General features: G+C 42.3%; 1 protein-coding gene across 1 annotated transcript; it reads left to right on the plus strand.

Moving 5' to 3' along the window:
* Window positions 1–15,095: 15,095 nt before the first annotated feature.
* On the plus strand, window positions 15,096–21,647 carry fzd4 (frizzled class receptor 4). Its single transcript, XM_070905302.1, has 6 exons — window positions 15,096–15,359; window positions 18,586–18,723; window positions 18,946–19,332; window positions 19,998–20,143; window positions 20,764–21,011; window positions 21,210–21,647. Exons 1-6 carry the CDS (start codon window positions 15,096–15,098, stop codon window positions 21,626–21,628), a joined length of 1,602 nt encoding a protein of 533 aa, XP_070761403.1. The 3' UTR covers window positions 21,629–21,647.
* Window positions 21,648–26,907: the final 5,260 nt, after the last annotated feature.

Genomic DNA, 26,907 nt, shown 5'->3' on the forward strand with positions numbered 1-26,907 from the left:
ACGAGGCTCGCCTAAATTGAACAAAGTAGTCATTTTCACCCAAACCACAATGTTTCCCTAACCTTAACCAAGACGTTATTCTAACCCAAACACTGATCTGTCTGATTAAACCTAACCAAACCACAACTGTGTAAGATCAGAGCATGTTTCAGTGTTTTGTAACAGATTTGGAAGTCACTGACAAATTATGTCATCCCGCCGACAGGGGCGTGAGATCACATTTTATTGTTTAATTTGGAGGACTTGTTGAACTCTAGCTCGCCAACAGCTGCGCCTATATGATGGTAGAAATGACGGGTTTCAATAATTACAGTCCCCATGCTGCAACACATCTTGGAGAGGACATCTACCTTTAGTAGAGTGTTGCCTTAACTTTTCCTCACATGTCACTTAATGGTTGAGTGCCTTGCCACTTGTCCTCATTCTGCAGCTCAGTTTCAGGCCTGCAGACCTTTACCTTCAAAATATTGGAGATCTAGCTCACCAGGTCACTTGGAAATGGATCAATAACATCATTTGGCAAGTGCCTTTGAATGCTTTGCATGTAAAATCACGGTTACGCAACATTAATTATGACAATAATATATTTATGAAGAATTTATTCTCATGTTGAAGTAATAAAAACAATGTTAAAGTAATATAAACTGACATCTACGTTCGTATGCTGAGACAGTGGCCTGGAGCTTGGTGTGTAGCAGAAAAAAACAAAAAGGAGTGAGGCAGCAGTAGCAGTCTGGAGTAGAGACTAAACCAACACATATATAAATCAAAATGTGGCATATCAGATACATTCTCACAATTAACAATACCTTGTTCCATTTAATCAGCTTGTTGTTTGGGTGTGGAGTTCCTTTGGAAGCTTAGCCTATGGCTGGTCTACGTTATGGGAACCCAGTTAATGGAACACACACACATGCACACACACACATACATCTCCTTGTGTTGTGTTGAGAATCGCAGGCCGTCTGCCAAATTGCAGTCAGACAAAATGGCTACAGCCTTGCTAAATACACTGTGGTCTGTGGTAGCGGTAGCACTCAGTAAGACAAACAAACACACCAGCCCACAACCACCACCACGCTCAAAGAGTGTGTTAGTGTGTGCATATTAATATATAACCAAGTCTTTGCATCTCCGTATGTATCCACACACCTTAGTGTTTGTACAGTGTTAATGCACAAGCATGTGTCAGTGTTTCTGTGTGTGTGTGTGTGTGTGTGTGCGCGCAGAAGTGTGAGTGTGTTCAGTCACAACTATCAGAGCCAAAACTACACTCTGCCAGGATGGAAAGAAAAGAGAAAGAGGAGAGGGAAAATAATAGCTGTTCACAGTTTAAAAAAACAAACTATTCCAATAAATTTGCCCCCAATCCCCATCTGCCGCCCTTTTTTCTTGTTCCGAGCTGCTTTTATGGGTGAAATTAGTCGTCCCCAACCCCCTGACAGCGCAATAAAACAGTCTGCCAGGTACATACACTTAAACTAGGCCTTGGAGAGCATAGAGCAGAGAAGAAAGAGAAAAAACAGAGATGGAGGGAGAGATTGGGCCATAGGGGGACAGAGAGACCAAAAGGAAGAAAAAAAGAAAGGAAAGCAAGAACGGGGGAGAACAGGAATAATAAGAGAAGAGTGAAGGAAAGAAAGAGAAATAAGCTAATGGGTGGGGGTGGAAATGGAAATAGGAGAGATGAAAAATGTAAAATACGCACAGAAAAGGAACAAAAGGAGAGTGAAATGGGGAGAAAGAGGAAGAATAAAGGCAGATGAGGATGAGAAGGATGTAGAAACACTAAATAAAGAGGCAATACGTTGTGAGGACAGAAACAGCACAGGAATGACTTTTACATCTGTGGCAAAAATCCTCATGGACCTCTGCGAATACAGCGCGCACACACACACACACACACACACACACACACACACACACACACACACACACACACACACACACACACACACACACACACACACACACACACACACACACATCCTTGACTGTCTACTGAGAATGTTTAAACTGAAAACTTTACATCCTGAAATGCACATAGTTGAAAACGATTTCCCCTCAGAAGGAAAAGGAGGGATGTGGAAAGACATAAATTCATGGGGCCTGTTGCCAGGAAAACAAGATGATGACCTCATCAGGGTCAAGGGTCACACACCCTGAGAAAAATAGCGAGAAAGAGAAAAAATAGAGAGAGACGGAGAGGGCGGGTCGAAGGGAGAAGAAAAGATCATTCCTGACTGACTTGTCGTTACTTTCGAGACACATGATAAAAAAAACCTTTAATTTTAATCTGTAAACTGTAAGAATGTAAAATTCATATATTTCACTCAAATATTTTCCATTGGCCTCAGTTTTTATATCGTAAAAACAAGCTGTCAGCTTGTGGGAATATTAGTTATTATCAAGCTGTTACCAGATCTACTTACGTAGAAACAGGCGGACTCACATCTTGACATCCACATATTCATCATAATAACTTGTTCCCACAAGTTAACATCATGTCCTCATCTTCCTCTGGGATATTTTTGAAAACAGTTACGCGGCTACCTAAAATGGAAAAAGTATGCTAAAGACGGTGGGCCAGAGGATGAAATACTGAACTCTTATCCAGGTTTATTGAACGAGGCAGTATTTTATAAACCTATATTGGACGCTATTTGTTCACATAGTTCTCTGCATTCCACATTTAGTAAATTAGTTCTGTAAATTTTGCCTATTCATCCAAAAAATCCTTTGCACCTGTGTTATGTTCCTGTACATGTTTGCAATCAATTGCTGGAAATGCTGGTAGGAGTCAACAGCACTATACACCATGACTGTGAAAAATGCCTCGTAACACATTCCACAGAGCCATGGTTAAGTGGAACAGGTTACAGGTTTTATTTTATCACTTTGATCTATGAAGTACTGTGTAGAGTACCAAATAAGTGATGGAATAATATGTATCTGTAAAATAATACACACAGAACTTAGTTACAGTTACAACAACACAAAATATTGTAACAAAACTTCCTTGTGTCCTTTGTCAATTGCTTAACCATACAGTGAGTTTTATAGAATAGCGTGCAAATACAACCTTACAGTGTCACACCCCTGCTGTGTCACATCATCGCCCCGCAGCTCACAGCGCAGTGGATACACAGCCGTCTATCTCTGCTGCAGTCAAACAGACAGGGACAAGTGTAATTGTGGCTTGCGGTTTGGCTGAGCATTCAAACGGAAAAGCAGCTTGTCCACATCTCTGTCTGTGTGTCAGCAAGGTCCATTTGTCTTCCAGTCTGTGCATGTGCTCGTGTGTGTGTGTGTAGAGGGAAGGATTGTGTCTGTCAGCCGCCGTCTGTGGTAAATCTAGTAGTCGTGAGACAAAGATGGGACACATGGAGAGAGACACACACACACACACACACACACACACACACACACACACACACACACACACAAAGTCAAACCACAATTGGGCTGAGCGGACCCGGTATGGTGAGAATGCTACGCTGGGCGCCCACTGCTGCAACAAACGTGAATAAGCCGTTTGTATAAAGCATTTTCCCAGCACACACACACACACACACACACACACCATATGCTGGATGACGTATGACTGTAAACCCACATCGGGTATCAAAACTAAACACCCACAAATATATAGTGTACACACAGGCATTACACGCTCAGGCAGGCATATTAACCAAAAACAAACGACAGAGCACACACCACTCTGAAAAGCTATTGTTAAAATAAAATATTTCATTTTATTTTAACTCATCATCATCTATGATCTTGTCAATACTTCAAACAAGTCAAGTGCAGTGAAAAATTCTATGCTTTCCTCTAAATGTAAAATAAACTTGAATAACGCTGTAAAGTACGACTATGTTTAACTATTAAAATATGAGAAGTGTTGGGATTATTTCAGATGTGTGTGTGTGTGTGTGTGTGTGTGTGTGTGTGTGTGTGTGTGTGTGTGTGTGTGTGTGTGTGTGTGCATTGTTTCTAGGTTATTCTTGTCCAGACTGTATGAATGAGCGGCAAGAAAACAAACAGGAATATGACTGTTGAAGGAAATGACCACATATCAAACAGTGAGTGTGTGAAGGCACTCCTTGTATACACACACACACACACACACACACACACACACACACACACACACACACACTCAGTGAATTTGACATTTACAATAATGAGCAAAGGTTATCTAGTGAACATCAACAATCACCCTGATGGAAAACTAGATTTTAAAACCCACTTTAAATATTTGGACTGGTTTCTCTTGAGGTTTTATGTTTCTACTCAACAGTATTTCTCTCTCACACGCATACACACACACACACACACACACACACACACACACACACACACACACACACACACACACACACATACTCTGCCTCTCTGTGGGTGTTTTCAGTGATTAAGTCACAGGACACCATGCAGGCTGCCAGTCCAGTTCTCAGGAGCACTAAGGGCAACAGCCTGTGCTCTGCAGGCTAGTCTGGGCTGGCATGACCTGAGGGGCTGTGTTAGTGAGTGTGAACGCTAACCTGGTAAATATTTGATGCATTACACTCATGACTTTTGTCATATTTTTTTCATATTCATGATGTGTCCTTCTGCACATAATATCATGTAATTGTGCTTTGTAGATAATAAATGGTTGGTTCAGGAGTTTCAATGACAAATCAGTGAACGCAAAAAAAAACAAAGAAAGATTATTTATTGTGAATAGTTTCACTGCAAACTCTGACTCCACAGCCTTTGTAGTCCAGGGCTGGAGCAGATCTGGGCAGCATTTATTAAACCAGCTGTTTCAGCCCCATTCAGCGATAGCCTGATTCCCCCGAGAAGGTGCGTCTTCAGTTCTGAGCTGAGGTTGGACCACAGTATACCTAGCAGGTCTTTTTTGTCTCAATAATAATAATAATAACTAAACCACTAAGGCCCCAAACAGATCAATTAATTGCACAAATGTAATTTTGCATTAGTGGCTGATAAGGAAACTTGAGGTGAGGGGAAAGATGAAGGCTACTTTTAAGTGCTTTTTCTTTAACCTTCTGCACTACACGGTTTGTCACATGAGGCCTGAGCTTACTTACTGTTGCTTTAATCAGTTAAGCACTTTAACAAGCTGGAATTCGGCACTTATGAAGAGCAGCTGCCTTACAACTGCACAGCATATCTGAATATTAACCAATGTAAAAGCTTGATATTATTCAAAACACTAGCCACAGATAGGCCACAGACTTGCCCCTCTGTGTGGTCAGAAATGAACTGTGAGTATATTAGATATGCTTGTGTGTGTATGTGTGTTGTGTGTGCGTTGGTCTGTATTCCCACGGCAGGGCCAATGTTTATTCTTCCTCTGGAGACACGAATTCTATTTCAGGGAGTGGAGCAACAAGACAGGGAAGAGACAGGTGCCAAGGAAGTCAGCACAGAGGTCTATGAATAACAAACTGAAGGAGAAACGGATGATGGCGTGTTTTGCAGTAGAGAGCAGCTCGCTAACAGTGAACACAACCAGGAAAGCAATGAATCATTTTTTTTACGTTCTGAAGCTTACAGTTACTCTTTCAGTGAAATCACATTTGAAGATTTGATGAATCTCTTCTTTGCTTCCTCCTTTTGTCTCTCTGTGAGTTCTCAGCCCATCTCTTTCCAACTTTACATCTGAAGCAGTCGCTCCCTTTTTCCTCTCTACATATCTCTTACTGAGTCAGAAAAACAGAGCGCCCACCTCCCTTCTCTATGTACAGTAAATCATTCTCTCCTCTCCCTCTCTCTCTTTACGCACAGCTGCATGTTGGATGTCAGCCCTTCACCTTTTCAACACAGCAGTTGACAGAACATTTCCACTTCATCGTCAGAAAACGCGCACACGTATACACATTCTTATCACATATTTAAACCCTTCCTCAATCCATTTTGCCAGGACTCAAATATTCAATATTCAAGCCAAGCACAACACATGCACGAACTACACACACACACACACACATACACACACCTATAATACATGCAAATGTATATGCATGCTCTACATTTTCTGGTGTCACGGTGGTCCTGCAGAGTCCATGGATGAATTGCGTTCCAAGGACACACACACACACACACACACACACACACACACACACACACACACACACACACACACACACACACACACACACACACACACACACACAGCAAACGCACATACTCATGCTAGAGTGGTTCCCAGAAGTTGTCTGTCAAGTGGTAATCCTACTAGTCAATTATACATGCTTTCATGAACAGGTTCTGTGTCTTGGCTTTGTGCGATGTACAGCGAAAACATGGATCATGGAAACACACTTAAAGTTAAATATGCAAACTGGAATGTATATATATTATGAAAATGCTGCTTTTCCAGACACTGGTGAAATTGTAGAAATAATATCTACATTTGCAACTCTGCTACTATAAAAACAGGTCGTGGGTACCAATTGGGTGTCTGGAAATGTTATTTAAATGAATTTCTTTGCCAAACATATGTATGTGTGTTGAGGTATTTCACTAATCCCTCTGAGGCAACACTGAAGGCAATTGAATAATTCACTGCAGTAACAAATCCACACTGCATTAGTGCATAAAAAAAGACATGTGTTCATATGTGAAATACAGTTCTGACATATAGTGAATGCATGCAGACCCACCCACACGCAAACTCAGCGGCATAAATCAGTCCGTGAGCAGGGCTACAGAGATCCATATTATGTGGTTACTTAGTTACAGCACATTAATAAAACTCGTCCCAGTCACCAGTCAGAGGAGAGGAGAAACAGCTGTGTCTGCAGAAGGTCAGGAGGAGGAGGAAAACTACTCCCTAATACTCTGTGGGCATGAATGTGTGTGTATGAGTGCAAACTTTATTGTAATTGAGCTTTTACATGATACTTTTCCTTAGTGAATAATTGTGAATGACTACAAAAGAACACAGCACAAAGAAACACATTCAGCAGCCCCAACAACGACCTAATTAGACTGCCCAGCCTACTTAATTGACCTCTGTGCCGACACACTCTGCTCAGATATGTTTTTTTCATCCGTTAAAACCTTGCTATCGTGACATTTCTATAATCACAGGAAGCTGCCTTCAGCTGGCGGTGCAGATGTTCGATGAATGGGAGATGATTTTATTTAGCTATTTTTCTTTCCTGAGCCAAACTCTAACCCACGCAGCCATACACAGCGATGGGGACAGTTTTTTTTTTTTTTTCTCGAAGCGAGCACATCCGTCCGCTTCCCAACTGGACCGCTACCACCTGCTCATCAGATTTCTGGGAAAAGCTCATCAGCTGCCCTCGGCTGTGAGAGGGGAGGCTGCTGTTACAGACGAGCAGGGTTACAGGGGTTAACTCTCCAACAAGAGGCCGATTTACAGCCATGAACAGGAACCATCTATCAGCACTCTGTTGCCTGTCAGGCCAGGCCGAGCTGCCTTGGGCCCAAGTCACCACTCAAAAAAATGTCTTATAGAATTAAATATGAATAGAGCAGACACTTCTTGGTGCATGATAGTATCCTGCCAATGATGCTCATCTCCTTATGTTGAAGTTATTGGAGGCATTTTTACATTGGATATTATTATCCATGCGGAGAAGCTGTTTAAGAGATTTGTTCCATTAGCCTGTGGTTTTAAAAAAAAAAAAAAGAAAAAGGACAAGGACTGAATTTCAAGACATTAAGATATGCCTTAAAAGGGCCTCCATCTGAGACCATCCATAAATATGCTTTTACAGTGCGTAAGTGGTGTACAACCACAAGCAAACGAGCAAATAAAATGAAGCAAGTAGTCCAGATGATTTTTATTACCCGGTTATCCAGTATTTAGTGCACATGATGAACTACTATCCCCTGTTTGTGGTTTAGAGAGAAAGAGATTGAGAGACAAAAAAGCAAAACACAATCAGAGCCAGCCGAAACTTGACAGGAAGGCTTTTCTTGGTATTTCTCTGTGGTATCCCTGGACAGAGGATCAGGCCTCAGTGTGATGTTTCTAGGAATCAAACTGAAGTGTCTAAATCTAATTTGGTGGTTATGCAATAGAAAAATGTGATAACAACAGTATTTAAAACACATGAAAGAGCCATACAGTTGATATATTACTTCATTACAATGAACATGGCACCTGTGCTTTATTCTGATCTCTGAAGGGTGGCTCCATGTCACTGCACATGTTTGGAGATGTGGTTGTGTTTTTACACTGCTTTGGTAGTTTGACAAGAGCCATAAACTGCACTTGCTGTGTTAAATGTAAGTAAGGGACTTAATCCCCTCCCTAATTAAAGGTCTTTTCATTGGTTTTGTTGATAATGACAAAGATATAAAGTAATGGAGACTATATCCGTTATAGTAGCTTATATTAATTGATCTTATGCATGTAGCTTGTTTTCATTCTAACACTGACTTGTCAAGCATCTTGAGAATTGAGGTTCTGGAAAATTGTCTGGGTGTGGAAACTCTTAGGAAACTCACAGGCCCTCAAACTGGTGAGTAGGCATTAGTAACAGGTTCACTGACATCTCTAATGCCACATTGTGCTGACAAAGACTAAAATATGTGGTCACGAGTGTAATAAAAAAAAAAAGAGAGACTCTTAATAGCAGAAGTTCATGACATGCTAAATGAGGAACAAGGGACTGAAAGTCCTAAGAGAGGTCCTGGATAGAGGGCACTTTTAAAGTTGAAGAAATGTATAAAACAGAATGTCAACACAAATTTCCAAAGATTTCCTATCACAAGAAAAAATTATATTTCAGTACAGCCAGTGATCACGAGAGACCTTCTTCAAAGCATCTTACTAGCAGGAACCACTAACCTGTATAGAGAAAGACATCAGTTTCTAGGCCCGAAACTTTGTGGTTATTTAATTGCTTTTGTTACGGTTGTGTCGCTAAAAGAAAGGATAACCATTTGAGAAATGATGGTAGAGTAGCACTAAAGATCATCTTCCTCTACCACTAATCTCCACTCAGATTTCGCAGCTGGATCTTGATCTCCTGACTGTTTTGTACATTCAGATGATTGTACAGCAGGATTGTTGTAGTCTTCAGGCCTAAAGGATTAGCAATTCATTAACAACAACTTCTTCTGAAAATTCTCAGGTGAGTTTAAAAATCAACGTCCATTTTAATGGTGCTGTCAAAATCACATGGCAGCTGCAAATCCAGCATCAATGCATAAATCACATAAAGCCCAACCTTATTGTCGCTACAGTTTGCGATTTGGACTCTGTAAACTGCCCGGCAACGGTTAGAAACAGAAGAGGAGCAGATGACTGACTGCTTTAGAAAGGGAGGATGGGAGAGGCAGTGAGAGAAAGGTAAGAGATCGAGTGAGAGACTAGATTGTGCAGGTGCGGGAGAGTGAGCTAAGCTAAAGAAAGAGTGTGTGCAGTTGTGTGTGCGATACTCTACATCAGGGTAATGTGAGCCTGCGGTCCCAGAGGGGACAGATCACCTGTAGAAACCCCCACCCCCACTCTTTTCTATCAAACTCTCCCAGCCCCATAATGACATAAACATCTCACTCCCACACATGCTGTCCCCCACCGATCCAAACACCTGCATTCACACACACAGAAGCTTCAAAATACCAAAATTCATGGAAGTCACAAACTCCTGCATGCAGAACATTTGCAGTCATGCACACTCACACCATTCCAAGGAGTTGGCAGGCCTATTAATACCACACTTCAAGGACTAAGGGATTGGGCATCGAGCCATAAGATGCTATCTGGTGACAGATACACACTTGTGTCTCTCTTTCTGTCCTCGAGGTACTGCCTTTCACTCTGCCTGCCAAGCTGAAAGGTTAGAATGGTTACATTTCCACAGCAAGACCAAGTTGGCCTTAACAGGGCTGTGGTCAACCTAACATGTTTATTTAATTGGAGAAGGGGCTGTACCCCACATGTAAAGCTGTGTTCAGACCAAATGTGAAGCGAATTTTCCGATTACGTACAAAGTCAATGCAAAGATGTGAATATACGCAAATTCGAGTTGAGATGTTTCCACTTGGGTGAAAAATTCACGTGGCGCTGTGTCGCGAAAGCCCATCAGTGTTGAGATTCTCCTGACGTCACTGAGAATCAGAAATGAAGGACAAACTTATTGTCGCCGTCTGTGGGCATCCAGAGCTCTACGATTCAACGTCTTTACTGTACAGAGTCAGAACAAAAAAGGAGAGGGCCTGGAGAAAAGTGTGCAAAACCATAGTACCATAGGACTACATGGTAAGTTCTGAAAACATGCATCTATTACTAGATTCCAGCTATCTGTTCTACTTTACTATGAACTATGAACCAAGTTAGCACTAGCATTAGCTGCCTTCCCCAGTACTCCCATAGGCTGTTAAGGGCAAATATTCGCGGGCTGCGAAATACTCCATAAAAACGCTCCAAGGGACGTATTCGCGCGAGTCAAGGGAGGCAAAAATTTGCTTCGCATTTGGTCTGAACAGACCAGAAGGGACCCGTCTACTTTCAGTAAAGGGTTGCACTTTGACTGTCTGACTTCAAAACCTTATACTCCAAAGGTGAATTTATTTTAGTGGTGATTTCATATGTGTTAGATGAGTATTAGATTTTTCTCATCTTTGGACAAAATTTTAACTACAGGATGTTTTTTTTATGTGACAAAAGCAACATTAATTTCATAAACAGTATAGGTGGTTTGCCAATTGCCCAAAACGACACATTGGTGAGGTTTCGGCAGCAAAACTAGTTGGTTAGGTTTAGGAAAAGATAGAGAGAGAATAAGTAGGTTAGTTACATAAGTTAAGCTTCGTTAGTTAGTCACATGACATAACTTAACTTACTAACGCAACTTAACTTACGTAACTAACGTACTTATTTTAACATACGTATTGGTTGGTAGTTTTGGTTTCACACGGGACACAAACAGTCTCCTGAGTGTGAGTCCTGTGTTTATACTACCTCACCTGACTCCCTCCTTTGCTCCCGTCATAATTACTACGGCCACCCAAGGTCGCCGCCTTACAAACATAAATATGGGTTATAATAAGCTGCTTGCACAGATGACCTATACGGTCAGGACAGATGCCGTCCCTGCTCATATCAGCACTGTAGCTGATTTTAGCATCACTAAGAATGACAGCTGTCTGCTCAAGTGAGATGAGATTATTAATAATCATAAATCAATGCATCAACATTGCTGCATCCATTTCAAACCAGCAGTTACGCCAACCGAGACTGTGTGTTTCTGAGCAAAGATAACAGCAGGTTTTATCATTAAGCAAACATAGAACATCCCAAAACTCTGTCAAGACATAAATATGTCTTTTAATTGCCTCTTCTCTCCAAGTCCTCTCTTTATAACAGAAGGATAAAGCTGAATTAAATAATAAAGGTGGTGTTCACTTATCATATTTGACCAGCCAGTCGACCTCATGTGGTACCTATAATTCTGCACATGTATTTTGTGTTATTGTGGAGGTAACAAAGGTGGCAGTGATGCAGAGTAGGGATTGGGGAAGTTAAGACTGTGGGGAAGGTTTGATCCCAGGCCAGCCAGGGCACATGTCCTTCCAAAGGCAGGGCTCTTAAGCATTAAACCATCAAAATGTTAGCAAGAGTGGGTAATTTGGGAAGGAAAACCACACCATCAAGTCAAGAATCACATGAATGTTGTGTTGGAGGAAACTGTGTGGCATAGATAATTAGAAAGCCCTGACTATTTTTGCTTGGCCTACAGCAGTAGAAATCAGCCTCACTGGACTGCAAAACAAACTCTCACACAGACGTCACGCTGCATGCCTTGTGTTAAGTTTTACAATCTAGTTTAATAATCTGAATCAGTGCCAGCCCTCTATATTCTAACAATGAAAAAAATCCATAAAAATATGTAGAACTGATAGAGAATGTTTTGAAACACTGTACACATGAACGTATCATCGTTGTAGTCGGTTCAATCGCTGCCGTCAGTGACATGCACAGCTGAAATTCCAAAACCCTCCTCAACCTCCCACTCCCCGCTATCCACATCATGTTTTTAATGTATTTTGATTGGATATTTACAGTGTCCAGGGCCCACCGCTGCAGCCTTCACAGACTGTTTTCCATACAGTCACCACTGATTAACTAGTCAGCAGAAATGTTTATGTTATGCTTGCACTAACCCGAACATTGGCAGCCTGACTTCTTCCTGCAGCTAATTGCTGGTTTGGTCAGAAAGTGATCTGTGCGTAGAGGCCAGAAAATACACTCCTTGTGGATTCATGAAAACCAACACCAAAGTACTGAAATAATTTATCAGGAACAGCCAGAGATGCACGTAACATTTAAGTCTCATGCACTGCATCCGCTTTATTCATATCTTTCAAGACGCGTGTAGATCTGTGACCACAAACAGGAACTACAAACAGATTTAAAGCTTGCTGGTCCCTCTTCTTCACTTACACAGTCAAATGTCAGTTTTAATGGGAAAGCCTGTTGGATTATTAACTCAGTGGTTTTATGGCTTAAAGAGTAACTGTGGTCATTATCCACTCAGTGTGATGGTCATTAGTCTGTCAATTCCAACACGTTGTCTGCTCACCCCTGCTATTCACACTCTACTGTGAAAGTAAACACAGGGGACGGAGTGTGCTGGTGGCTCGGGCTGATAATGTGCTGCTGCAACTCCTTACCTCACACTCCTTGTTCTCTCTGCTCGCTTGATATATCTACTGATAAAATTAATTGACTTAATTAATTGACTAGATTAAGTGCAGCCACTGTGATCCCAAAAGAAAAGTATCACTGGTCATTTTTTTTTCTCCCTTTGCTCTTGGCTCAAATGTTCACAAGTCCTTCAAATAGAGCTTTGGTTTGGTTCCAAGCTTTCTCCATTTCATGTTCCCATTCATTCACTTCTTTCTTTAGCATGCATGTGCACACACACGCACACACACACACACACACACACACACACACACACACCACGCCCCTGATAACCATCGGCTCCAGGGCACACTCTATTGTTTCAGCTCAGTGCTAATTACTTCAGGTCTTAACCCCAGGTTCAGCCAAAGAGCAGCAGAGGGGGATGGTGTGTATGCGAATGTGTGAGCAGAGAGAAGTGTGTGTGGTGGGGGTGGGGTTGGCTGGGTGGAGAGGTCATTGCTGCTGCCAATCAATTGTCACACTGGATTCACCTAAACATCACAGTATAATCCAGGAGGGAAAACACAGCGGCACAATGAGACCAGTCGACCAGACTGCTGCTGACCTTTTCATGTTTTAAGTGATTATGTGAGTCTCTTATCAACAGCAACTACCTAGAAATACCTGATACAAACATGCCAGGTAAAGAAATAAGAGCTGAGGAAAGGATTAGTACAGATTTTCTAGTTTGATGCGTTCATCTCATTAGAATAGTTATACAGTCGTTTAGGAAGTGTGACGTTTTGTTCTTGTCTGCCTCCAATTCCTTCTGTGTTGGCTCCTCATGTTTTGGGCAAAAGAAGAAAGATAGGTTTGAGATGAAAAAGGCACATATTTGGGGCCCAGCTGCACTTCCTCATTGTGTTTGTGTGTGTGTGTGTGTGTGTGTGTGTGTGTGTGTGTGTGTGTGTGTGTGTGTGTGTGTGTGTGTGTGTGTGTGTGTGTGTTTCTAGGTCATGTGTGGAATGTCAATACCAAATGATCTCACCCCTAAATTTGGTTGTTTCAAGGGCCCGAAAGTAAATAATGCTGACGTGTAAGTTGGACTCTGGACATGTAAAAATCGTTTAATTTCAGGATTCTCACTCACTGTCTGGGGATGCATGTTGAATATTGCAACTAAAATAAAATAAAATAAAACATCACTCTTAGTGCAAAGTAGCATTAGAATATGTGTTCAGGTATTTAAAAAGGTCTGTGGAGCTCTTAGGTTGAGTTTGATTACATCTGGCAGTCTCAGAATAGTGCAAATCACTTGGAAGAAAAGTCCAAGCACTTTCTTCTCACCTAAGTCCACTTTTACAACACAGAACGGCCAAAACAAAACTCTTCACTGCTAGTTTCATGCTGTAAAAGAAAGGTCTTCTCCCAGGGTGCCACGAGCAAACAAAACCTGTCCAATGTGTGCATTCATTGCAATGCAAAACAGATTTCCAATGCTTCAGCATCACTTAAGGCCCTACTTTCAATTACAATGTCATGAGCACTTAGAGCTGACGGGCCTTTGGAGAAGGAGAGTGGAACCTGTGGTGAAGTTCCAGACGGGTTTAAAAGACCATTAGGGACTTTAAATATAAAATGAAAACACACACACACACACTCAAACACTGAAAAATACACTTTTCAGAGGCTTATTTTCTAAAAATACAGCCAATACAAACACATGTAAGCCACATCAGCCAGTATAAATACAGGTTCTGGATATTGTCAGAATTAGTTGGGGAATGCTCGCTGATTTTCTTTGCAGGAGGAGAGGAGAGGGAAAGAGCAGGACCGGATGAAAGAGGGAATGAAGCAAGGAGACAGGAGAAGAGAAAATGCTGAAGGAAAGGAGAGGAGAGAGGAGGAGAGGGGAGGCGATGCGGCTCGCTCTTCTATTTTTCCTCTTGGATCCCGCCCTCCTGGTCAGGGGTTGGTCAGGGAAACCCAACTCCCGCGCATCTATTGGTCGGCTCTCCTGTAGACTGGCAAAACAGTCTCTCCTCACAGACACAATAAAGTTTGGAGCTGGACGCTTGCAGGCAGTAGGCGCAAAACCAGACCGCTATATGTCGTCGCCACACGGAGATACTAACCAGAGACAACGCAACAAGGACTGCGGGATTTATCCAAATGTAGGTTGTTGTTTTTTTAACTGCAGATGCACGCATTGTTTTAATTGAAAACACGCGCTTTTGATTACGCACAGCTCTCGCAATGATTTACTGCCGCTTTCTGGATGTTTTTATCTATTGAATGGCTCCGAGTTGGATATTATAGCCTGCACGGACTACACGCGCCCCACTCCTGCTGGACCATAAACACGCGCTGCGGTTTCCAGGGCGACCGAACCTAACTTTTGTGTTTGAGGAGATACCAACTGTGCCAACATTGACAAAGAGGGCAGCCGCTCAGTGTCGCGGTGACCATGCCCGGGATGATGGTGTCGCTCGGCGGGGCAGCCCTGCTCGTCTTGTCCGGGCTGGTCGGTCCGCTCTGCGTGGTGCAGGCGTTCGGCGACGAGGTGGAGGAAATGACCTGCGACCCGATCCGGATCAGCATGTGCCAGGGTCTCGGTTACAACGTCACCAAGATGCCCAATCTGGTCGGCAACGTGCTGCAGTCGGACGCCGAGCTGCAGCTGACCACGTTCACGCCGCTCATACAGTACGGCTGCTCCAGTCAGCTCAAGGTAACCGCACTGATGTCACACTCACTGAATGCATGCTGATATTAGAATAGACAGTGTGTTATTAAAAGCAGACACTGAAGCTGTAACATGCACAAATTTAGGAACACTGATCCTGGACTCAGCGAGACAGTCTGCTATATTTATGTGCGTGTGTGTGCAGAGAGAGGGGGGGGCAGAGTGTGGCCCCAGAGCACATGACAGGCAGCTACTAGTTGACTATTCAGTGAACCGTTCAGACCGATGGTGCCAGTGATAATGAGGAGCATGATATAGGCTGACCCCCACGGAGTTAAAATAAGTGGAGGGGCCCCTGCCCTCCTTCCTGTTGCGCCAGGCTGTCATGCTAATTTCAATAAAAATGCCCCCTCTGTCTGTTGACATTCTGAGTTCATGCCCCACACAGCAACAGCTGATGGGTCTTCAGGGCTATATACTGTACCGTCTTCTTCTTTAACAATGGTGCCCTCAGTGTCCCTAAGACAAGTGCTGCTTGTTTGCCTCATGCACCATGTAAGAAAAAAAAATCATATTGGCCCTCTTCCTCCTCTCCAGGATTTTACTTAAGATTATACTTGGAAACACTGGTGACACAACAGAGGTCAAATTTTTGGAAATGCAGACAACAGTATCTATGAATGGAGTTTTTTTCTGAAGTGACATGTAGTCTGACCTCTTTTTATTTAGAGAGGCCTTTTCTCACACATGTACACACAGAATGGTCATCTGCACACAAAGACATGAATCATTTTTATGAGTAAATGTGTTTGGGAATAGAAGTAAACCAAATTATTCTAACTTGCTAAATTAATACAGTGCTTAAGAGACATTTGTGTGCATGAGCGGGAGAGAGAGCCAGACAGAACAAGGAGCAACTGCAGCATAAAACCAAACTGTCCTCCTCCAGCTGAAAAGTGTCCTGTAAGATTAGCTGACCCCCCCCCCCCCCCCCACACACACACACACAAAACACACACACACGCAGGCTAAAGAGGGGGGAAAGGGGAAAGGGAAACCGCATCCCTAACATTTGCTCTAATGGGAGGCTTCCTGACTTGTAACCGGAGCAGCTTTCAGCAGTGCAGCGACAGCACTCAGGTTACGCAGTCAGGGGGAAAACACCCAGAATGTGTTACATTACTGGCGCTAGTTACATACACATAATTCACCGTGAGAAATATCAGAAATGGTATTCCATCTAACTGAATATCTTTTTCTTTTATAAACGTTGTGTGAACAGAATCATTTACAATCAGACAAACAACCACGCACACTCACACAACTTTGTTCATTTGTTAAACTTTTTATATGTAATTTAGTCAAACAGCAAATTACTCAGGACAACTCCACTATGTGTGGTTCAGTTTGAGGATAAAATATTCTCCATTTGTGGCAAGAAACTTAATACCGTCTCCAGATCAGCCAGTCTACTCCATTTGCAGAGATAAAGCTGCGCTACAACCCAGATACTGATCAGAGAACAGTGTGACAAATTGGATTCCCTCTGACTTTGACTTCCCATACTTCCTCACAGTTAGGAGTTATTGTGTCACGGTTTAGACTCACAATCAAAAGACAAGTCTGTTTAACATAAAAACAGCATTAGCCTGCAGGTTTGTGACAGAAAAGTAGCTCGCTGACTCTATATCTGTAATTCTTAGACAATTTATTTGTCATGGTTGTAAACGTATTAACGTGGTGCACAGATGCCCAATTTTTCATGTTTACTTAGCAAGTTAATTCTCACAGAAAGTAAGAGTTGTATAATGTTTCTGTGTGTATTTATTTCCCAACCTTGACAACCTTCTCGGATTCAGGTTTCATTTGGACTTCATTCAAGGGCTGATTTCAAGCTGGGTTTTCTCTATCACTAGATCAAGGCCGCAAAGCCCCAAAACATTTTGTTCTTATTATGGCCCATTAACTATTTAGCTATTTTTGAAATGAAAAATGACAGCAGACCCTCTACTCTAACACGTTTTAGTATTTAAAGTCGGCCCGTCCAAGTTCCTGGAGCGTATGTTTGTTTCCTTTACCTGAAGGTAGCCGACTTTCTGCTTCTGTGTATTTTCATGAGTCTGGCACAATGTTACACTCCGGCTTCAAACAGATTTCACTGCAAAGGCATGAAATCACTTAAAATTGCAACCTTTTGTAACCCCAGAGTACGTCTTCCCTCACATCACTACCACCTCAAACAGTCAAATGTGACTTCAGACTGCTCACTATCTTTATAACCCTGACTTAGATATCTATTTCAAAACCATTGCCATGGGACAGAGAAAACTGATCCTTGGATTAGGGGGGATTATGGAGCATTACAGGGCACATGCCCTCAGTGTTGTTAAATTCACAGATTGTTTTTAAAGACGCAGAGTTGTGTGTGTAACCTTGGAGCAGGTTAGTGTTGGCTGTGGTGTTTTGACTCAAGTTGGAGTTTTTTTTTATTACGAGTGAAAATAGAGACCCACCACTAGAAGAGGTGATGCAATGTATTGAAAGTAAAGGCAGATAAAGCAGCAGGATAGTGAGTGGTACATGCAAGTAGATGGAGGCTCCACATGTGGGAATACAGAGTGTAGCCACCTACCAGCTGTAATCCTGTTGTAACATATAGAAAGATTGGCCCACAGGGTAGTCACAGCACTGATTCCATGTCTGCACTACACAGGATTTACCTTCTGCTCCACAGTTTGATTTAACTTGAACTGGAACAAAGCCTACGAAAGTAGTTGAATTAAAATATGACAGAATATTGGATAACCGTTACACTCTTACTGCACCTTCAGTGTCTAAGTTGAAATTGGTTTTGGTATACTGTCATATTTCACTCCTCAATTTGTTGCGTTTGTTTCTCTTTTTTCTCTATAAAAAATAGAATAAATATTATTTGAACATATACAGACAACACATTATTCTAATGAGTAATTCAAGTAATCCAACACATTTGCAGTTTTATGTCTTTTATGTAATTTTTCTCTTTAAACTTGCTCTGCAGTCACTCTTTGCTGAATGCTATGAAATCTCACAGGCATAGTTTTGTAAAAACGCACTGAGAACAAAATGTTCAATGTGCCTACTGCCTGCGAGCGTCCAGCTCTAAACTTTATTGTGTCTGTGAGGAGAGACTGTTTTGCCAGTCCACAGGACAGCTGACCAATAGATGCGCAGGTGTTGGGTTTTCCTGACCAACCAATTTTGTAATCTTTTATCTCCCATTTTTCTGCAGTTTTTCCTGTGCTCAGTCTATGTGCCAATGTGCACAGACAAGGTTCCCATCCCCATTGGTCCATGTGGAAGCATGTGTCTGTCCGTCAAGAGAAAATGCCTCCCAGTGCTCCACGAGTTTGGCTTCATATGGCCCGAGGTGAGTCACATCATCACAACATCTTGCATGTATTAACAAATGTAACTTTAAGATGTGGTTGAGTGGTGTGGAAAATGGGATAGTAAAGTATTAAGACGAAATGCTTTCTTTTAGGACCGATAAAAAAAACGTATGTAAATTATCTTAAAATGGTGTTAACAGCATGTATCACAACCTTAATAAGCAACCAAAATGCCATTTCCCATCATGTCTCCTCTACAGGTGCTCAACTGCAGCCTCTTCCCACCTCAAAACGACCACAACCACATGTGCATGGAGGGTCCGGGGGACGAGGATCCGCCCTACCAGCCTGTCCGCCATCCTCCCCACCAAGAGGAGTGTCAGGCCCTGGGATCTGCACCTGACCAGTATACCTGGTTAAAACAGACGGAAAGCTGCACTCTCCAGTGCGGCTACGACAGCGGGCTCTACCGACGGGGGGCCAAAGTCTTCACGGACGCGTGGATGGCGGTGTGGGCCGTGCTGTGCTTCCTGTCGACCACTCTGACAGTCCTGACCTTTCTGTTGGATTCACAGCGCTTCTCCTACCCTGAAAGGCCCATCATCTTCCTATCCATGTGCTGTAATCTGTACAGTGTTGCCTACCTGGTAAGTGTGTGGATTCTGTGTTATATCATCCTGTTTAAGTTAATTTGTTTGGGGAGAATGAATAAAAAACAATATCAAAAAACTGAAATAAAAACAATACATCTGTCTGGATCAGTCCTCGGTCATTCCTTTCCTTTCCCGTGTTTTTCATTCACAATGGGTTGACATAGTATGGTCTATTCTGTGTATATTTATTATGTTGGATATTTTAATTTAATTAAGATATGTAGATATAGATATAAGTGATAACTCTTGCTCATGTACTTTTCCCCCCTGTTGATCATTGAGTTTTGACCCTGTCCAATAAAATAATAAAATAACATAAGTTAAAAAAGACAGAAAGGTTATCTGTCTGTATGGACAGATTAATCGGGCCATCTCCCTAAAAATGTATGCTAAATTCATCAAACCAAAGCAAATACAGATATCAGCCAAAATATTAAATCCGCAATTACATAAGATTAAGGTTTTTTTTTATTCATTGCTAAATGCAGAGGATTTAATCACGTACTGCTAAATGTCTGGCTTGAATGAGTGACACATTATGTGACTTTGTGTCTTTTTCTGTCATTATTAAACATTATTTGATTAATAAACAGTCTCTACCCCTTTGTTTTTTTTATTTCTTTTTACTATCTACTATCACTTTCTGTCCTTTCCTGCAGGTGCGGTTGACTCTGGGGAGGGAGCGCGTTTCCTGTGACCTGGATGCCACAGCAGTACCAATTCTGGTCCAAGAAGGGTTAAAGAGCACCGGATGTGCCATAGTCTTCCTCCTGCTCTATTTCTTTGGCATGGCTTCCTCACTCTGGTTAGTACAAGCAAACACACACACACATACACCATTTACCGCATCAATCCTTCATCTCTTTGTCCCATTGTCATCAACTGTTGTGAATGGACTTTGGTGGAACAATTGGAACACGAGACTTGCATCCTGTTTTCTTTAAAGTCTAACTATCCTGTCTCACAACCTCTGTTCTACATGGATCATTTCCACATACAAAGGCAGCCTTTGTAAAAAAAAAAAAAGCCTCTTTTTGAGTGCATGCTGCACTACAGTTGCAGTGGAAACATGCTGCTGTCACAGCTCTTTTTCTTCCTTTTCACTTCGCCCTCGTTTTCCTGTTTGTCTTCCTTTTTGGAAGAGCAATTGACTGAAAACTCAAGGACTTCACTCTCTCCTAAAACATGATTACAACCCTCTGATATGTAACTCATTACTTTCTGGCGTAATGATGAGATTTTTTAGTTATGTGGAGGGCTAAGGTACGTTTTGAGCAACTCTTAGCAGTAAACAGTAGCCCAATGTTGCCTCAGCATCTTGTTTCCAGGAAATATTTATTTATTTAATGAATGGCAGCGATCTGATACCTGTACATATGAGCAGTGTTTTGCCTCGTCTCTCACCCTTCTTGCTCTCTCTTTCAGGTGGGTGATCCTGACCCTTACTTGGTTCTTGGCTGCTGGACTGAAGTGGGGCCATGAGGCTATTGAAATGCACAGCTCCTACTTCCACATAGCTGCCTGGGCCATCCCAGCCGTCAAAACCATCGTCATCCTCATAATGAGACTGGTGGATGCAGATGACCTGACAGGACTCTGCTATGTTGGCAACCAGCAACAGGAGGCGCTCACGGGCTTTGTGGTGGCACCACTGGCCACATACCTTCTAATAGGTAATTACAACATTATTGTGACAATTTATTTTACCTCTTTCTACTAAAAATAGTGCTTGCACCTATAATTTATATATCCCATGTTCAGTCTTTAACATGTACGATCTCTCAGTTCTGTTATTGCTTCATAAGACTGTCATTATGTTTTCTCCATCTGACGATCCTTACATGACTATTGTTTTCCTTTCTGCACCTCAGGCACTCTGTTCATCTGTGCTGGCCTAGTGGCTCTTTTCAAGATCCGCTCCAATCTGCAGAAGGATGGTGCCAAAACAGACAAGCTGGAGCGTTTAATGGTGAAGATCGGAGTGTTTTCTGTTCTCTACACTGTCCCAGCGTCCACCGTCATTGGCTGTTACCTCTACCAGCTCTCTCACTGGGGGGAGTTCAGAGCCAGCCCCCGGGACTCCTATGTGGCATCAGAGATGCTTCGAATCTTCATGTCTCTGCTCGTAGGCATCACGTCAGGCATGTGGATCTGGTCAGCGAAAACCCTCCACACCTGGCAGCGCTGCTCCGCCCGCCTACTCAGGGACAGCAGGGCGAGCCGAGGGGGCAAGAGGGCACCGGGCGAGGGCTGGATCAAACCGGGGAAAGGCAACGAGACAGTGGTGTGAGGAGAAAGAAAGGGAGGGAATGGACGTTTACCTGCTTCTCTCTCACTTACAGAAACTCACTCTGCCAAATGAGAGGACAGAGAGGAGAGGAAGATGAGCAATGTGATGCAGGAACGTAGCAGGAGTTTGTCAAGGAAGCCACTGGATGTAATGGCATCATAAAAGCTCGCTAAGAGTCCGTAAGCATGCCTCATCCCCCTCTAAGTGACTCTGTGCCTCTAACAGGGGTCAAGGAGGAGAAAAGTGGAGGATTGGGTCGTACATAAGTAGCAACAGTAGCCTCTCTACCTCTGTTAGACTCCCTTTGCCCAGAGAGACAGCAAGAGATAAAGCTAAGAAAATGAAGGAGGAAGAGAGACGGGAAAGGCAGAACAGAAGCATCAACATGCAGACCAGACACACCGATAAGCTGTGTAGCACCACGTCTACCTCTGTCTCTCTTTTCTCCAGAGCCCTCAGCGGAAGAGACTGAACCTGCTGGATACAGTAACCCTTATACCGTTGTGTCTTTTTTAGGGTCTTTTGAAGTTTTACACTGGAGGGTCCTGGTGCAGACATTATACAGATGTAGGGTGACGTTTCCCAAAAGCATCTGACAGCTTGAGTTCCTGTGGGTGTTTATGTCCACACGGAGAAAAAAAAACAATGATATACCAGACCAAAAGTAAAATCTGATGAAAACATAAAATATGGCCTTAAATCTGTGACGTGTTTACATTTGAACAACATTATTATACAATTTTGTAAATTATTACCTTTTGTACAATAGAAAAAGAGAAGGTGATTTTATTGCTCAGAATTCTTTGGGAAGCCAGCTCTAAGCTGTGATAATGCACTATAATTTTATACAATATGTGAAGTGTCTGCACTTGTCGTGAGTGCATTACCAGGGACGGCAGCGATGGGACAAATAACAAATCATTACACAGTATATTAATATGCAGACAGCCTTTAACAGGGAAAATTTGGTCAGTTTTCATTATGAAAATAATAACTTGGTTTTTTTTGCTCAAATGAGTAAAAATCAGCTCACAATCACTTTTCTTACAAATATTGAAGGCAGAGAAACATAAAGAGATTTCTTTTGTTAAAGTCTGTGGTAGCTATTAACTCATACCGCAATGAATTCTGGGAGCACCCCAGCTGTGCCTTTTATTGACCCATAAATGTGGAAGCGGTAAGGCGTCTGGGTAATGTAGGCCTGTGTGTTTTACCTCAGTAGTCTATGAGAAGCTCAGCTAACTTCCAATGATGTGTGCAGTCTTCTTGGAAACCCTGCACTGTATATGCTCTCGAGTTACCATGAAACCCAGGAAATGAAATTATTCCCTCTGCCCTCTTTTCCCAAACATCGGACCCGAGGCAGGCTAAAGAATTAGGTCATCATTAGACAATCACTTGCCAAAAGACACATGCAATAACCAAGAGGTGTCACAGACACATGCACATGTATGCAGGTTTACACACATAGGAAGCATTTCCCACGAATCTCATCCACCAGCTTATGTATGAACACTATCAGCAGAACCAATAATAAGAGGCCATATCTGCCTAACTTTGTTTCCCTTCAGTCTGTTTGCATGTTCCTCTCAGTTCCTCCTTAAAATCACTTCAGTTCCATGAGTCCATCACAGAAGCACAATGAAATTGGCGTGTCTGTCTGTCTGTCTGTCTGTCTGTCTGTCTGTTGCTCTCATTGGCCCACTGCCTGCCTGTTTCTCTTTAACCTCGTCTGCTGCGTCGTGGCTCGTTTCCCAGACAATCAAGTCATCCCTGGAAAAGATTATTGTACATTACATTTCATAATTTCATGGATGATAGAGACAAGATTTCCATTCATTGTCTCTAGCGGTGCATTTTGTTGATAATAGGCATCTCCCACTATTTCAGTCTCTCTCTAGCACTGCTTATAGACAGTTTTAAATACAATAAGTTATTCCTGGTCCTGACTCATCATGTCTGCATTCACCAAATTCTGCAGCCGCTCCTGTGTACCAAATATTTGCCTGACAATCTATCTAACAAAGCTCTTGCGTTTCAGTGAGTCTTTGAATGTATAATACGTGGGGGTATATGTCACAGTACGCCTTCTACATTTAAGTAGAGTAAAGAAAAGTTTGGTTCGAGGCAATTTAAATGAATAAGGGCTTGAATCATTTGGAGTTTTGCCTCGCTGTGTGTCATCTGAAACCACATAGTGCCTCACAGCCTGTCGCAGGTATTTTTTTACGGGACAGAAAATCATAGGCTGCCTTTCCCCCACCAAATATGTTAAATGTATCCTTATTGTATTCAAAAGATACTTTTAGTGGTTCTGGTGAAACCTAGAACCTTGAAAAACCAGTGTTTCTCAAACCAGCATACCATGGCACACTTTTAAAAATTTCCAGTTAAACAAACACTACATTGAGTTAAAGTGAATTAAATTAACCTCTGACCACCTCCCCCTCTGAGCTAATGCAGTTTCCCCTCTTAAACTGTCTTAACGGTTTGGCCGTCTACTCTCGTATGACCGCACTGAGCTTCAGGTGACATTTCCAAACAATCACTAAACAGTTGTGCCTTGAAACACGGTGAGCGTGAGCCACGGCCTAATGAAGATTGAGAACCACTGGTCGTACAGACGTGTAGAAGCCCAGATATGAATCAATGTTGATCAAAGCCTTTAAGGTCTAGACTGTTCCTTTGTGTAGACTCGTTGTTTTGATGATGTCATCAATGTATTATAAAGAAATTGCTAATTTATCCTTGTAAAAAAGTGTGTGTGTTTATGTATGAACGCGTGTGTGTGTGCCTCAAATAAGTGCAATTATGCGAACAATTGATTCATCTGCTTGATTTTGTCATAATTAATTGATTAATCTTTTGGTCTATACAAAGTCAAGGTTACATCTTTGAAGGCCTTGTTTTTGGGAGACCAACGTTTTGAAATCCAAAGATATTCTGTTAACATCACATCAGACAAAGACAAGCAGCACATTCTGACATTTGGTGTTTGGGGTTAGGGTTACGATTAATCGATTATCAAAATAGATGCTGATTGATTCATTGACATCGTAGATTCAGAGCAGGCATTTAAGATTAATGAGTACTACAAGTGCTACTCTGGTATGACTGAGTGAGTGAGTGAGTGAGTGAGTGAATGAATGAGTTAAGCTCTCGGCCCATCGAAAACTCCTTTGCACGCCCTCTCAGTTGTGTTCACTTAATGTGTTGAACAATGCTGCCACCTCTTGTCTGATGAGACAAATTAAGTGATGGCGCTTTATGGAGGCACCAATGCTCTTGAACAACTGTTTGCAGGCTCGTAACCCAGTTAACTGTACACATCTATACAGCAGCAACTCTGTTTTGGTCTCTTCTGCATTTCTTTTTAACATTTACTTTGGGTTAGGATAAGAAAAAGCTCCATAACCACTAAATTTGTTTTGAATCCACAGTGGAAACACGGTGATTACACTGTGTAAACATGACTGTACCATCAATCACATCTCATCAGCTATGAACTTACAACCTCCCCAACACACACACACACACACACACACACAAACACACACACACAGAAGCACACACACCTCCTCTCACTTCAGAATGTGTTGTAATTTGGTTTTACAATTACACTTAATGAACGCTAGGCTGCAATTTACCAGTGCAGGGGTAAAATTGCATCTAGAGAAACTGATTAATTCTGGGCATGCTTGTGTGTGTGTGTGTGTGTGTGTGTGAGAGTGTGTGTGTGTGTGAGAGTGTGTGTGTGTGTGTGTGTGAGAGTGTGTGTGTGTGTGAGAGTGTGTGTGTGTGTGTGTGTGTGAGAGTGTGTGTGTGTGTGAGAGTGTGTGTGTGTGTGTGTGTGTCGGCAAGAGAGAGAGTCCAAATATCTAAGTCTGCAGCTCAGATTGCCTTCCTGTAATTTACTGTGAGTGAATTGAGTGTTTGTTTAAGAACTCACTCAAAAGCCTGAGGTAAAGGGAAAGTGACAGCATCTACTGCTCTATTGTTTCCAGATGTGGCTCCACTAACAACACACACACACACACACACACACACACACACACACACACACACACACAGACAGGCAAGCATGTTCACAAACTGACATGCACATTCACACAACCACGGACAGAGAGAAAAGGGAGGAGTTAAATGAGTTCAATGCTCAAAATGAAATTCATACCCTAAATGGTGGTTTCTGTACATGAGAGTGTGTGTATGTGTATGCATGAGTGTGTGTGTCAAAGCACACAACATACTAGAGTTGCTCTTTCCAGCCTGTTACGAACTCCCAGCTTGCATTTTTTCATTGACTGCCACAGGTCATTTTATCTCCAGGCTTCTCCTTCTAGGCGGCGGTTTCCACGTTTCTGTGGTTATTTAGAGATTCAGTAACTTGTCGCGCGCACAAATCTCACCCTAAATGCTGATTTTCCAACCTTAAAAATAACAGAAAATTACACTTCTAACTTTAATTCTTACTCACAAATGACAGCTTTTACAGCGTAACCTTTGGATATCTGCTCTTGTGGTGACATTTGGACACAACCAGTTCATACTGTAAAAACACACACACTCAAACACACACACTTTGTTCCACTCTGTTAGTGAACAGCATGTTAGTATTTTTTTTTTTACAGTGCTGAAATGTGAAAGGGCCTTATTAAAATTCCTTGGACTAATATTCCTGGGAATGTATTTTCAGAGTTGGGTTCCCTTGTGTGTAATTGGGTTCCCTTGTGTGTGTGTGTGTGTGTGTGTGTGTGTGTGTGTGTGTGTGTGTGTGTGTGTGTGTGTGTGTGTGTGTGTGTGTGTGTGTGTGTGTGTGTTCGTGAGGGTGTAAAGGGGAGAAAGAGATTGGAATAAAGAGTGAGTGAGAAAGAGCGGGAGATGGGCTGAAATAAGAGAGAAAATAACAGAGAAAATCAAGAAAAAGAAGAAGTGACACAAACAAAATATAAAGACCAAAATAGAGAAGAGAGAGTGAGTGAGAGGGAAAAGGAAATCTGTCATCCTCCAGCAGCAGAATGCGGCAGCTGTTCCCTCTCAGCAATGTTGAAATCATTTTCCCATTCTGCTCAGTGTCTGTGCTGTATGAATCGTTCTGAGTAATAGCCACCACTGGGGATTCTGGGTGACGTAGTTGTCTTGGCCCGAGAGCCAATTCGGTGCAAGAAGGATTTGTAAATCCTGGTTCTTTGGCCAAACAAGCTAACGAGTTGAGACTGAAATGCAGAAGCCCGGCCAAGAGAGAGATTGGAGAATCATTCACCATCAAGATGAAACAG

This window comes from Enoplosus armatus, chromosome 5 (genome assembly GCF_043641665.1).
Source record: "Enoplosus armatus isolate fEnoArm2 chromosome 5, fEnoArm2.hap1, whole genome shotgun sequence".
Taxonomy (NCBI): domain Eukaryota; kingdom Metazoa; phylum Chordata; class Actinopteri; order Centrarchiformes; family Enoplosidae; genus Enoplosus; species Enoplosus armatus.

Bases quoted from the DNA above. Each gene is read 5' to 3' on its own strand.
- fzd4 (XM_070905302.1), top strand. From the start codon at position 15,096: ATGCCCGGGATGATGGTGTCGCTCGGCGGGGCAGCCCTGCTCGTCTTG. The intron at 18,724-18,945 runs GTGAGTCACATC...TCTCCTCTACAG, and splicing joins TTGGCTTCATATGGCCCGAG to GTGCTCAACTGCAGCCTCTT. The intron at 19,333-19,997 runs GTAAGTGTGTGG...CCTTTCCTGCAG, and splicing joins TGTACAGTGTTGCCTACCTG to GTGCGGTTGACTCTGGGGAG.